The sequence below is a fragment of the Hippoglossus stenolepis genome, chromosome 23, assembly GCF_022539355.2.
Source record: "Hippoglossus stenolepis isolate QCI-W04-F060 chromosome 23, HSTE1.2, whole genome shotgun sequence".
Taxonomy (NCBI): domain Eukaryota; kingdom Metazoa; phylum Chordata; class Actinopteri; order Pleuronectiformes; family Pleuronectidae; genus Hippoglossus; species Hippoglossus stenolepis.
The window spans coordinates 7,073,039-7,087,400 of NC_061505.1; the positions used below are offsets into that span (position 1 = coordinate 7,073,039).

General features: G+C 40.9%; 1 protein-coding gene across 1 annotated transcript in view; it reads left to right on the top strand.

Moving 5' to 3' along the window:
* The window catches only part of LOC118102563 (glucosidase 2 subunit beta), a 111,818-nt gene that overhangs the window by 42,721 nt on the left and 54,735 nt on the right, over positions 1-14,362 (top strand). Inside the window, exon 10 of the mRNA XM_035148839.2 lies at positions 4,562-4,631. Coding sequence (XP_035004730.1) covers positions 4,562-4,631 — 70 coding nt within the window. The remainder of the gene's footprint in view (positions 1-4,561; positions 4,632-14,362) is intronic.

The window sequence follows — 14,362 nt, forward strand, 5'->3', positions numbered from 1 at the left end:
TCCATAAAGCTGTGGGTTTTCATCAAGCTAAGTCACATATAAATATGCCATATGTTCATGGCTTTACTGACTGTAGGTTTAACACTCAAGTGATGCCTGAAAAACACCTAATTGTAGAAACACAGCATTCATCGGTATATATGTTTAAACATGGTTTTCTCATTCAGTCAAAGGTGCCACGTGGGCAGCTGCATTAACTTTTTTACACCATCAATCAGAATCTCAGCTCATGCATGAAAGTTAACCGTCATAACATATAATAATAGACATGAGCATCTCAGAGTGGAAGCTTTTGGAAGGAAGTGCCATTAAAATTAATCAAAAGATTCGCTCGTTAAAAGAACCACCATGACTCACGCCGACACTCTTCTTCTCGCTGCGAGCTGGAGATACAGAAGAGGAAAGCGCCGGCAGCCATGTACGAGATCGGAAAGAGGAAAATCACTCAGGGCGTTTCTGTCCTCTGTTTGAACAGTGCCGCAGAGCGGGGTGGGGGTGGGGGGGTGTGTGGAGAGGGGTGGCGGGATGAGAGAAGAAGTTTCTCACAGCTGCCCAGCCTGAGGCCCCGAAAATATGTGGCGCCTTTCCTCGTCCCCGCGTCACCAGCCATCCGTTCTTGTCTGTCATTATTTTACCTCTCGCAGAGCACACACGCGCCGTAGCTCGTGTGCACACCTGCACCCCCGCACGCCGTCCTTGTGCTGCCTTCATCCCGAACGCTTCCAGCATCACCTTCTCAAATACGGCTATATTTAAACAGGGGAAAATGCAGACTATTACTCCGACAGTTTGTTTTTTGTAAAGGAATACACCTCTAACTAACCTACTGCATATGATTAGTTCATTAAGGAAGTCTTCTTGTTCTAGAAATCACCTGTCCTGAGTTCTTATGCTCCAAACATCAAAAATCTGTTCCTTTTGATGGCATTTCTGTGATCTGTGTTTTTTTTTTTCACTTTAAGAATTTAACTAAGTAACTTAAGTTCCCTGGTTGAGTTGGCAAATGCAAAAAATGCTCATGAGTCCTTCTTGGAATAGTCATAAGTCGTTGCTTTTAGAACAACCCGTTTTACCATTTATCTACGAGGTCTCCGTGTGCTGAATGCTGAGCTCTTTTTAAAGTCTTCTCAGGGACCGCATCGACCCTCCACTCCCATCCCAAAGTTTTAAACTCTGCAAAGGTTTCCACAAATGTCACAGTCAAGTTCAGTTTGTATTAGCAACAGTGTCACGAGGCAGACGAGATTCTGGAGTCTCGGCAAACATTGTGCTCCTGCCACCTCTACCATTAAACTCTGAGCCTGTGCAGAGGCAGCGGTCCTGCCGTGAACACTGAAGTCTCCACGTGAACCCTAAATGTGACTTTAGTGCAGCTGTGTGTTCAGTTGCTGAACGAGCCTCTCTGAATTGACGGAGACCTGTTAGACTTCAATACACAAGGAGATGTGGGGCTCCACAGTCTGAGCCATCTGTTGTATAGAGCTTTGTGGCTGTCATCAAAACTTGGAATTAATTGAAACGTCTGACAATCACCAATCAATCTGAAACAGCACCTGTTAGCCACTGGCTGACATTTTCACATCTCTTTATTTGTTATTGGTCTGTCTGTTTATATTGGGCTCACATATCTCGAGAACTGTTTACCTTTTCGGTTTCACACTTGAAACGTGTGTATTGTTAAGTTAAATGTGTGACTATGGGCTATAGAAGTACAATTTGATTGATTGAGGTTAAGTTAACAGCCCATTCCAAACAGGCAAGTTTAGAATGCGCACTGCACTTGTATATTAAAGCAGCCCAAAACTATATTCCAATATAATTGTATGGCAGCAGTCAGAAGTCTTGTTTAAAACCATTGAAATATTAAATCTGGGATATTAATTGTAACAAGTTTATGTCAGAGAGAAACACACAGAAAACCCACTTTCACAAAGAATAAGGGGGAGAATATGGAGCAGTTAACATATGTAGGAAGATGTGCACAAATGCCGAGGACACACATGCATTCAAACAGACTTAAAGCATGTGACACATTAAATATTAAAATAATATTCTGTAAAATATGACATGCTCACCAACCGAGCACTCAGCTGAGGGAATTCAACACAGCACACATAGAAGGAGGCCGTGTCTCTCCTACTTGGCTGTCATGAATATAGGTCTGCCAACCAAAGCAGCCGAACCCCCCCCCCCACACTGAAAGTATTACATAAGTTAGGATTCTCTGTGGTTTGAACCTGAAGTCGGTGCACAGGCGGCTATTTAAATTGCATCAGTTCCTCTGATGTAAATGTGTATAGCCTTCAACTCCCTTGGAGCTTTTAGTCATTTATTTTGATTAGGGCTGTATTTATAAGATAAGTCTCTTAAGTTAGTCGCCTGGGAAGATGAGCTGGCGCGAATGGTGTTGGAGGAACAACATGAAGTCTGTTTGATGATTATAAATTCAGAAATATGTGCTTGTCAATTAATTAGGCGCTTCCTGGGCTGGTGTGTCCCGCTTTTCATTTGCTGGGCCCGGCTCTCGGTGGACAAATACCTGATGCACCCATTGTATGTCTAAGTAGTTACACACATCCCCGGCAGCTGGGGGACGGAGAATAAAGATCCTTCAAAGGCAGACAGTTTTTCAAGAGCGAGCCTCTGTTTCTTTTTTTGGCCGGCTGATTCCTGGGAGCAGCGTACAAGGCTGCTTGAAGGCTTTACTCTGCCGGTGTCTCGTTCTCCGACACAAACAAGAACTGGAGAATGATGAGGATAGGTAGACTGTGAGGACTGAGCTTCAAGTGATTCCTCCATTATTTCTCCCTCTCGCAGTGCATCAATGCAGGAGACTTATCTTCTTGAGGCTAATGTGGCTAGGTGAGCATCGACTGTTATCACAAGGATGCTTCAGTTATTTGTACCTCCGCTGTTGTACGGTTTTTCCTAAATTTGTATGGGCAACGAAGACCAGAGTTAAACAAGAAAACAACTGTATATTTCACATATTCTATGAGACTAGTCACAGTGTTAGAAGTGAGATTTTGAGGATCCATATAAATGTTTGCCTGCCGGAGTTTTCACCCCTCTCCCATAGAAGCAATCTTTTACAGACAATTATGTGATAGGTGTCAATGGCACAAATATGCTTTTTGAATAAACTCTGTCGCATTAGCATCCAAACAAGTTAGCTTTCTACCAGTTGAGAGCTTGTGAGCTTTATTTTTCCACCTTATTTGATCGTGCAATGAAATACCAGGGTAAAGTTAACAGAACAGTATATCTATCTTCACCTTCATCCTCGTCCTGCTCTTCTGTCTCAGCTGATGCAGGAGTCGGGAGCTAGCTAACGTGTGAGTGAGCCATAGTGACGTCTTCCTGCAGCTAATATTAACTTAGTGTGAGAGGAGTAGTCGACCAGAAGAGTTTTTCATATATTGATTTACACCTGTGAGCTCTTACTCCAGACTTGGGCCTTCTCTGATTGGTTAGAAGGGCAAGACCTCTTCACATATTTGGAGCTAATTTCATCTTGAAAAAGGAAAGAAAAAGTTACACACTGGAGCTTTAAGTGTTTTTCATTTCTAAACGACATTCTTCACAGTTGTATATTCAGTCCAGTCCCTCCAAATACTCCGAGTTGCGAACACTGCATGCGTTGTCACACTGATCTTAAGCCGGTTTTTGTTTTCCTCTGAGGTGGTGAGTCACAACGCATTCGGCAACACCTCTTACTTGCACAGTGGAGTTTACAGTCTGGTTTCCATTGTTGGAAGAAAAGGACAGCATGTGACAAGTCGTCAAATCAGACCCATATTTCCTCTGCCCCATATGTGGCAATCTTGTCACATTTATTCCTCCTCAGCGCCATGAATGACACGGGAAGAAAGGATGTTCCTGCGCAATGTTTTCACTGTTCTCTTTAAAAAAAAGAAGAATGCCTATAAGCATCAACAACAGGGTATAGCACAAGTGTAATAACCCACATTTTTCTAACCTCAGGTAGATTCCCAGCTACAGATAAATGTCAATATTATGATATTTCATATATCAATATTTTTTCACTGCAGCATAGCAATCAGCAATATTTACTCTTGGAGGGATTTAGTGACTTTTTTATTTTTTTGTATTACTTCCACAAGGTGTGATTTGGATCTTGCTAAATGAACGTGGTGCATTTTTTAAAAAGAAAAATTAAAGACCTGAAATTGTTTTGGCACTGCCGGTTTTTCCCTTGTGACCTAAAACAGAACACTAGCATCCAGGCATGTTGTCTTTCATCATTAAACTGTCTTTCAAAGGCTCCTGGGAGCCTCCTCGAGCACAGAAAAAAGGAGCCTTGTATTTTGCAACATCAAGCGCACAGCGTCTTCTGGGAGGTGCATATTAGAGTCATGGATTGAGCTGAAATGATCTTTTTAAAATCACTTTCGTGGTCTGACACACACACACACACACGCACACACACACTTCTGTTGTCGCCGTGTACATTAATGCAGGCACTACCCAAGGTCTTATGATTGTATAGATCTTTGACCTTGTTTTTCTCTCCCTCTCTGTTTTCATTATGTGCTTGTAGATCAAAAACACGCACAGTGCACCAGACAGTATTGCGGGTGAGGATCCTCACGTAAAGGCTGCTGACAGTGGTAAGTTATCAAACCCTGCTACCTACACTGATCTTATGAGTCTACCTAAACCCCCTCCTCTATTCTGCTTGTTTCTACTATGGATGTACGGTCAAGTTACATTATTCGTAAAACGTGTGTGAAACTGTTCTGAGATTTTGAGAATGTCATAATATTGCTAGAATAAAGGAGTAATATTACGAGATATGACGTTATAATGGAAAAATAAGTCATATTACAAGAAGAAAGTTGTAAAGAAGAAAGTTGAAATACTACAAGAAATATTACGAGAATAAAGCCATAAAGGAAATAGTCGTAATATTACAAGAACTATTACGAGAATAAAGTTCTATTATACGAGAATAAAGTCAAAAAGAAGAAATTCTTAATATTTTGAGAAATATAGCAATATTAAAATCGGAATGAAGAAAGTTGCACTATTACAAGCATAAATTTGTAATATTATGAGAATAAGGTCATAATTAAATGAGAAACAAGTTATACTAAAACTTATTTTAACACAGACAACAGGCTAATCTTCTGAAATGACACCTCGCCTAAATTTATGTCTTTATTTTTGCAATAGTGTGACTTTATTCTCGTAATCTCCGATTTTCATGTGGCCCTAATACTCGGTAATAATTTATACTCTCAAAACAGGAGCTTATAATGTCTCACCTGAGGATGATTGTAGGATTATAACTAATTAAATCAAATTACTTCTCCGTCATTAATACGGCGGGATTCTGTGTAAATCGCTGGACAATAAAATGTACGAATAAATTATTTAAAATTCTTCCAAAAATTGGCTTTGGGAATGATTTTTTAAGGAAGGAAGCGCATTCCTCACATTTATTAGACCTCGAGGATACACACATTGTGTTTTGCTGCAGGAGCACGGGTCTAAAAATAGCTCTGTTTACAAGTAAAATAGAGAAATCCGGACCTTACAGGGATATTTGATATACCCGGGATTGTTTTCTAAAAATGTAATTTGTACCTCGGAAACGTTCAGCTACGGGAGTTGAAAGGGAATTCTTCGGCAAATTTAGCTTTCCGAAAAACATTCTATTGAATCCAGGTATCCCTGCGCACCTAGAAGCTCGGCTGTTGTGAGGAAAATAACAAACAGATTATCCAGGCACATACGAGAGCTTTGTTTACCATACTGCACCTCTTCCTTTGGCCGTAGCGCCACACAAACCGAAGTGAGAATGCACTTTAGTGTAGATGTGTGGCTGATGCAGGAGGCTGTTTGTTTGTCTCACGTTTGGTTTTTCAAGGTGATGCAGCTAGTTTATTCCCCTTTCACACCACCAGCATATTATCGTGCTCCAGCTGCTGCAGAGAGACAGGCCCAGGTATTTATGGCTAGCATAAAAAAAAAAGTGTGTGCATTCCCTGTCACCCTACAGCTTGAGATTTACAGCACATTTGACAAACACACTAAATAATAAAAAAGAAAAAAAAAGAGGGAGTGTTCAATTTGTATAGGAGTTTAGAGCCTGTCTGTTGTGCATGCTCCCAGCGATTCTGCTGTTGGTACATGTGTGTGCGCATGTGTCTCGCTGTGTACGTTCGCCTCCCGCTGTGCGTGAACGCGCCGACCTGTCTGCCTGCGCGTGTGTGCATGTGTGCGTCTCTCTGTGTGCCTGTGTGTATTTTCGCTGTGTTCAAGCGAGCGTGTGTGTGTGCACCGAGCCCGCCTGCTCTGAAACACCAGCAACAGATAACAGATGGTCCCCCTGCATTAGAAGTGTTTTATTTCCCTGCGGAAGCCAGATATGTCAAAAATAAGCATGTGCAACATTAGTCATTTGGAATATTCATGCCCCTGCCGTCCGATGGTTTCCTTTTCACAGCCAAAATACCACCAGCCCAATTCTCCGAAGGAAGTGAGGGGAATAGGGGGGGGGGAGAGGGAAAAAAAGCAGTCATCAGCTGATCTGACGGGGAAAAGGCTGAGGCCTACATGCGGCCTTAATGGAGGAGTTTTTTTCTTCTCCTGGTCGCTTCTTTAGCACGCCAGGGTTGTAATTAAAACGGGGCTAAAGTCTGTAGCTGTAGATGTGTTCATATTAAGAACCACATCCCCCAGCTCCATTTGAGACACTGATGTGAATATGCACACTTGTCCATATGCCTGCCTGGCTGCACACATGTACACACATACACAAAATAGTAATTTGCACCCACGTTGAATAACCTCATCCATGGGATCAAACAGTGTTTGCATTCCTACACAGACTCATTTTGTTAGTACTCTCCTCTCATTTCCTTTCTTCTCCTCTCCTTTCCTTACCTCTCCTCCCCCACTTATCTACCCATTTCTCCTCTCCACCTCCATCTTCTCGCTTCTCTGTAGCTTCAGTCTCTTTAATCTCCACCTCCTCTCCTCCCAGGCTCTCTACCCCACCCCCCCTCTTTTGCTGAGCGTGGCCGCCATCCTTGTCCTTGGTCGCGGACATACGCATGCATCATTATCAGGCCTGATTAACCATCCACGTAGTTGGCAGTCAGGGCCCCACCAGGGGCCAATGGCATGTTTTTTTTTTTTTCTACCGCTGAAAATATGAATTTTGAGCAGCACTTTCTCTCTCGCCGTGGTCCCTCATGATCAGGGTTAATTCGTGGCAGCGTGTGTGAATGTTGTAGAAAAAGAAAGAGCGGAGGCAGAGAAGGATGGAGGAAAAGCTACCAAACAGTAGTCTACTGCTTATCGCAGAAATGCAATATAATTTATTCAGGAATATGCAAATCCAACAATCACTCTGCCTTGTTTACCGAAGGGACCTGCTGATTCAGAGTCTGAAAGAGAGAGGGAGAGGGAGAGAGAGAGAGAGAGACATCCCCAACCATAGACACCAACATACAGTGTATGCACAAAGGCACCAGCAACCAAATCAGGAAATGAAGGGTGTCGGGCAATTTCTTGGTTGTTTCACAGCTTCAGAAACTGTTACATTTATTCTGGTGAGGGTAGATTGTTTACACAAAGTGTGGCTGCTTATGCAGTACATGCCATATATGTACTTACGGTACAATACCTACAAATCATTACATTGAGTGTTAGGATAAAATCCGTAGAGTTGTTGTACTTCTACTCGTCTAACAGTTGACATAGGCTACTTTTCAGACCGGAATTTTAGACTAGAGAATGTAAGAATGTTAGTTTCTCCGAACATTTCCCGGAAATTAAACATCCAGAAAACGTCAGCTTGAGCTCATGTGAGAATACAGCAGGAAGATGTCTGTAAAATGCATAGGGAGCGAGTGGGGGGGATTGATGATGTTACTAACACGTGAAGCAAAACAAAAAACAATGCAAATATCACGTGATGAAAAATCTGTGTCAAACGTGTTTCCTGTCCCCAATTATCTGGATATTTGACAGCCCTAAGGTTTAAAACACACAAATACATTCTTATAGTAATATGATATTGATAAATCTTAATTTTCTCTACTTATAGTTTTATATATGATTGATGTCTTTGATATCATTGTTTTTCAAGGCAGTAAAATGACCTGAACCTGTGGATGCTTGTATATCAGAGCACTGGAGGGCATGAAATATAAATCCAATGTGTTGTAAGCTGAGTTTTTACTATGTTATACAGGACACAGGGATATATACTGATTGTGTGACCGACATGTATGAATCAGTTGTTTTGATGTGGTTTTCTGCTCCAGTAGATAATCTCCGGAAAAAGAAAAGAGAGTAAATATTTTCCGTGACCACACGAGCCCTGAGATCCTGCACGTTGTAGTTAAGAAGCATAGGTGGTTAAAAAATGTAAAAGGATGGTTATTAACTGTGAATGTACTTCACTATACCTCATGCAACCATCCAGTGTTGTGAATTATTTGCTCAGACCTGAAGTTGAGATGAGAAGCTGTGTTGTATCTGTAGAGCTGCCCTTTTCCCTCTGCTGGTTACTAAAAGATGCACACTCTTGCATGTCACACTCAATTTTTGCTTCTTGTTGTCTTTGGGTTGTAGACATGGGTATGAGTTGTGAGCCCCATTCGCCCTGTAGTGTTGATTTCTCTGTACCGCATAGCTTGTGCTTTTCCAGGTGAGTCCCGTTGAATAGCGCGAAAGACGATGTGCTGACCGATATATTGCTGTATATCGTTGACACGGCGATATGAGAAAATACTATTTTTTATCTTAAATCATGGTTATTGGTTTTGAATTTGTCGTTTTTTTGTAAACGTAAAGCTAAAGGTTTAAACAGTAGCCACCTGAGGAGGTCAGAGGAGGTGAGGTGTTCTTCGTTCACCTTCAAATAGGGTTTATTTATATTATTTATATGTTTATTTCCATTGTGATATTTTCGAGTTTTTACACTGTTATGACTTTGCGGCTGTAAAGATTATTGTTGATGCTCTGGAAACATTTTATTTTTGAATCCTCTTAAATTGGATTCTTTTTTTATTTTTTATAGTAAGAATCAAAAGGTGTTGTGTGTGTTGTGGAGACAGAATGGTCTGTGTGCATTCAGACCGTTCGGCCAATCAGATGAAGCGCCAGCAAGCTGTCAGCTATCTTCAGGATAAGTGGTCTTTATTTGAAGGTGACTTTGAGGTCAGCTACTCTGTGGCTGAGGAAGAGAACAATCATCTATGCAGGCTCCATTTTTTATTTATCGCATGTCATAACGTCTTTACAATATGGAACAACGTTATTGCACATTGCAGATTTTCTAACAAACAGTGACGGTTTTTATTCCGAGCCCAGAAAATTGCTCGGAAAGCGAATGCCAAGACACCAATAGCTAAAGCGGCAAAATGTTTTTCAGGTTATTTTAACTGAAGAACACATTAAAGGGCTTATTTTGTACCACATCACACTGGGTCTTTGTAACCATGTGCGTATTAGTAGCAAATTGCCTGAAATTGGCTTTCTGGTTATATCTGGTGCTTTTCTAAGCAGGTACCATTTGCAGTGGTTGTGGTCCTGAACCAGCTTTCAAGAATAAAAGGTCACAGCGACACCAATAGCTGTAGAAAGAGAGCAGTAAAAATGGGGGAATAAATCCTGTAGTTAAGTCCAACTCCTCTTAAGACTGTCGAGCAGAATGTGCAAAGATTTTGTTTCATGCACGTTTTAATACTCATTAGGAAAATATTTACAGGTTTTATTTTGTATTTGTTTCTTTAAAGCAGGAAATGCTGTTAAGATTTTATAATATTTTACATATCTACGATTAATGTTGTATCATATCCCCAAAGTATGCTGATTTACACTCATTTCAATTATGTAAATTTGAGATGAGTACTTATCTTATAACGAACTGTAGAGAAAGGTTTAAATATTCTAAATGTTGTATTCAATTCATCATGGCTGAAGCTTTATTGCTTATTTTGAATCTACAGTCTTTGCACTTTGTACAGATTTACATGTGCAACAGATTCCCTCACTTTCAGATTTTATTAGTGTTTGTGTTGAGGGTCGGAAAACCATCGAAGAACACTGGCCCACTAATGACTGCACATCAGTCTGTGGTTTTAGCTGGATTTCCACTGAGTTTTGGAAGAGAAACTGGTTGGGAGAAATCTATTCGGACAGGCTGCCCAATTTAATTCTGTATATGCGAATCACTGTAACAAAATTCCCTGTGTGGAATGGTAAGCAGACAGGAATCATTATTGCTTGTAAAATGAATCAGATTTACTGATTTTAGCCCCATGGCTTTTCAATATAAGCAATCTTTTGAGTTCTTGTCCTTGTTTGTCATTTGAAAAATCCACCTTTTTTTTTCTTTCTCTCTTCTTACAATCTTTTGTCCTGCCAGCTAAATGGCTGAAAGATTCTCTCATTTCCTTTTTCCCTGGGAATGTATGTCATATCAACAATGTGATGCTGATCTGCTGGAGTCACACACCCTCTATTAATGCTATTTTTGCCACACGCGTTGCCTGAGAGGTCAGCGGCGCAGCAGGGTTCTCACTGGGTCAAACTGCTCGCAGGCAGGAGTTAATTTCCAACTCAGCAGAGATAAATAACTTTGCTTTGACCTCTGGTTCTCACTGACACAACAAAGACATTGTGCTTTTTCCAGGAGACGGACACAGTAAACAGCTTTGATTTAAAAGTGGTTGTTGATTTGTGGCACTTGTGAGATGGATGGATGGATAGATGCATGTAGATAATCATCTGGGCTAATAAGTAATTTTAGGATTTTATTTATTTTCTTGTCCGTATTTGCAGATAATTTCTGTATTTGGTTCTGGTGTGGATTTGAATGTGCACTTGTTGTCAAATTGTCTCTTCATGTTTTTTCTCCAGTTGCAGTGAAGTTAGATCTCAGGGCCACCGTAGCATTCCTAATATCGCTATTGTTGTTTAGAGAGGGAGGGGATTCGCAAATGATCAGTTTTATAACAGCAAAAAACCTCAATGACAAACCTGTGTACACCCAATTTGCTCCCTTCTCTTAAGATTGTTCATTCAAGAGCTCCTCCCTCCCTGCTTCGCTCAGCTCCTGGTGTGCGAGATGTCACTTATTAATAAGCCTGTTATATTGTTACATTGATTATTCAATCGAGATGAGTTTCCGTGGCCTTTGTATGAGGTTTATATGACATCTTATCATCATTTGGTATTCACAAGTGTTTTCTCTCACAGCAGCTGTCAGCATTTCCACCGATACATGTTTAGATGCCTTGTGTAATGTTAAATGTTTAAATATTAATTGACACCAGGATTATTTATTTCCCCTATTTCTTCCCTTCTCTGCTTTGTGTGCTCCCTGCCTGACCTTCCATTATAGTAAACACAGAGGACACACTGTGGCAGCGTCATTATATTTTGTCAAGATCCCCAGAAACCAACCAATTCTCATAGAGTGTGATATGACAGTTACTTCAGTTTTAATAATGTGATTGAAGACAATCTTTGTTAATAATGTGTATGATACAGAAACATGTGCATTATAAATGTAAGTTCTACAGCAGCAGATGTGGACACAAGGCAACTCTCAACATTAATGATACAGCACCTGCCTCCAGGCTCTTATAATTTGCTCCCGTGGTGCACATTCCTAAATATATATGACTACTATGACACACTACAGCTATTTTGAGGTAGGAGCTTAAAAAAATTGGGATTGCACATTTTCGGAGTTTTCCTTTTACATATAGAGAACGTAGGAGATTGTGCAGGTCAGACATGTTCAAAACAACAGCTTGTCTGAAAGCAGCTGTAGTAAACCAGAGGCTTTAGGGGCCACTTGAAGTTCTGGGTGCAGGGACACTGAGTATGGGAAAGATGGTAAAAACTCTGGCAGGCACAGTTACCATACTTTTCCTGGTGAGTAATCCAGCCCTTGTTTTTGTGCTCGACGCCCCGTCCATACCATTGAATGTAAGATTGTAATCCTACAAGATTTTTCCATCTTTCCCATCCTCAGTGGAATTTACCCAGTTCAAACACAGCCCTGGTGGAGTGTGTTGCACTGTGGACTCCCAGGATGTGCCCGCCTATATTTAACACAAAGGGTGTAAGTGACCATTATGCTCTCAATTATCACCGAGTATTCTCCCCCAGTGCCCACCACGCTGCTTTAGCACTTATTAGGGGGACATACTCGAGGCTCACCCACACAGTTCCCCTTTAGCCCACTTCTGGCAGGTAATGAGCTTGATGGAGGAGACAGCAACACACACTGACGCACACACACACACACACACACACACACACACACACACACACACACACACACACACACACACATTTATATTGATATGTGGCTCCAAAATGGAAGTAATGGTCAAAAAGTCTAATTTAATAGATAATTGCAAATAATTGTCGGTGCATCTGAGGGTGACGCGACCTGTATCACAGTCTGCCTTCTTTCTCTTAGATCTGTTGAGCTCTGTTATCGTAAGTATTACAGCTTGAACGCTGACAGACATCAAAGTGTCTATAATCTCTCAAATTCATTGCATGGTGCACCTTGTCAGATGGATGCTCCATGTTGTGTTCCGATTGGTAGTGTTGTAGGGATTTTGTTCCTACGCTCTCAAAGTGAACGCAGTCCGTCGTTGGTTTTCAAATCTCTTAATTGAATTTGCTCGACACGTTCCAATCAAACCTAAGAGCTACTGCTTTGGTTGATGACCAAAGATTTCATCATGTTTTTTCTGTAATCGCAGTGTGAAGGACCTTTTGCACACGGGTACAAACTGACTTCTGGGAAAAGCAGAAACACATTATTGTAATATAATCTATAATAACAGCATAACGGGGCAATCTTGGTGAAATTAATCTTAAAATGTGTCACTGAGATTTTGAAGTGACAGTTTTTGAGGGGTGTATTTTCTAAAGCTTTCTTAGGAGTAATTTTGTATTTGACTGAAAGAGTTTACTAATTTATTTCCCTAATTAACCATACCACTTTAATGCAGTCAATTAAATCACCTCTAACTATAGCCTCAAAAGTTATTTGAGTTGAATTCACACCTATCATCTATTCACAAGTCTTTTCTTGTCACCCCCTTACTCAGTGTGGACATGTTGTTTATAATTGAAATGCCTTTATCATGCTAAAACAGGTTCACTCATGATAAATTAATTCATTGGTTAATTAATATACAAATTATTTCCTTGTTTAATGAATCAGTTGTTAGTTAAATAAAATGCAAGAAACAACTTTTCATCAGATTGCTTCTTTTGTCTGACCTGTTTATTTTCCCCTGGAAACTGGAACCAGAGGGAAATTTGGCAGAATTCTTCTGTCAATCAACTAATAATCCCAATGCTGGTGTTATTGTTGCTCCTGCACATTAATTCATTGGGATAACAGTGTAACTGATAGAACTAGTTCATTTTTTGCATGAAAATATACCAGAACTGATGATTTAAACAGGCTTCTTTTCAGACCTTGATGAAATTTTAAGCCTCTGCTTGATAACGCTTCTGTTTGCTCTGTGCATGAGCTTCCCTCTCTTGGCTTCCTTATAATATCTGCCACCGTGATATTCAGCTCCGTCATCCGAGGCAGGCGAGGTCTGTTACAATCCATTCTGGCAGCAGACGACTGAAAGGTAGTTCAAGAAACCTTTGGATGAAATTCTGCTTAAGTCCTGCGTTGCTTAGAATAACTGGGCTATTGGCAGATCTGTTCATCATTAAATGTGCCCGTCACATTTTATTGGAAGAAAAACTCCTCGTTAAGATGCATTCAAAACATAAGTTCCCTCCAACATTTGATAAGTGTTAACTGCGGGGTAAATACAGAGTATGATGCTTTTCTAAGGGCCTGGCTGTGGATACATTGAGGGGACGCTCTCTATTTTGTCTTTGCCCAACCTTTGTTTGCCAAGATTGCATCCTCGGTTGTTTAAGTTGGATTCTATATTCTGCAAGAGCTGCAGTCTCCTGGTCTCCGGGGATGTGATGGTCGCTCATACACAGAAAGACTTTCACAAGGAAGCGTGAGAGCAGCAGAAATACTCAGCCATGGGATTTACCTGTCAACTGCACTTAAGCATGTGGGATAACATACACTCGACGCTGTGATGGTAAAATAAAGGCTGGCATGCTCTTCCCGTGATCTTCGGTCACTGACGGCTTCTTGTATGTCAGCGCCTCAGAGCTAAGCAGAAAATAAACTTGCATTAAACCACGGTTCGATGGATGTCTGTGTTTTGAGGCCCTCAGAGTGTCTTTGGCTTCGGCTTATACCTCAGACAAATATTTGACATGTAGGCCAACGTTTTATGAAGTGCTCCTCTGTTATTTGATT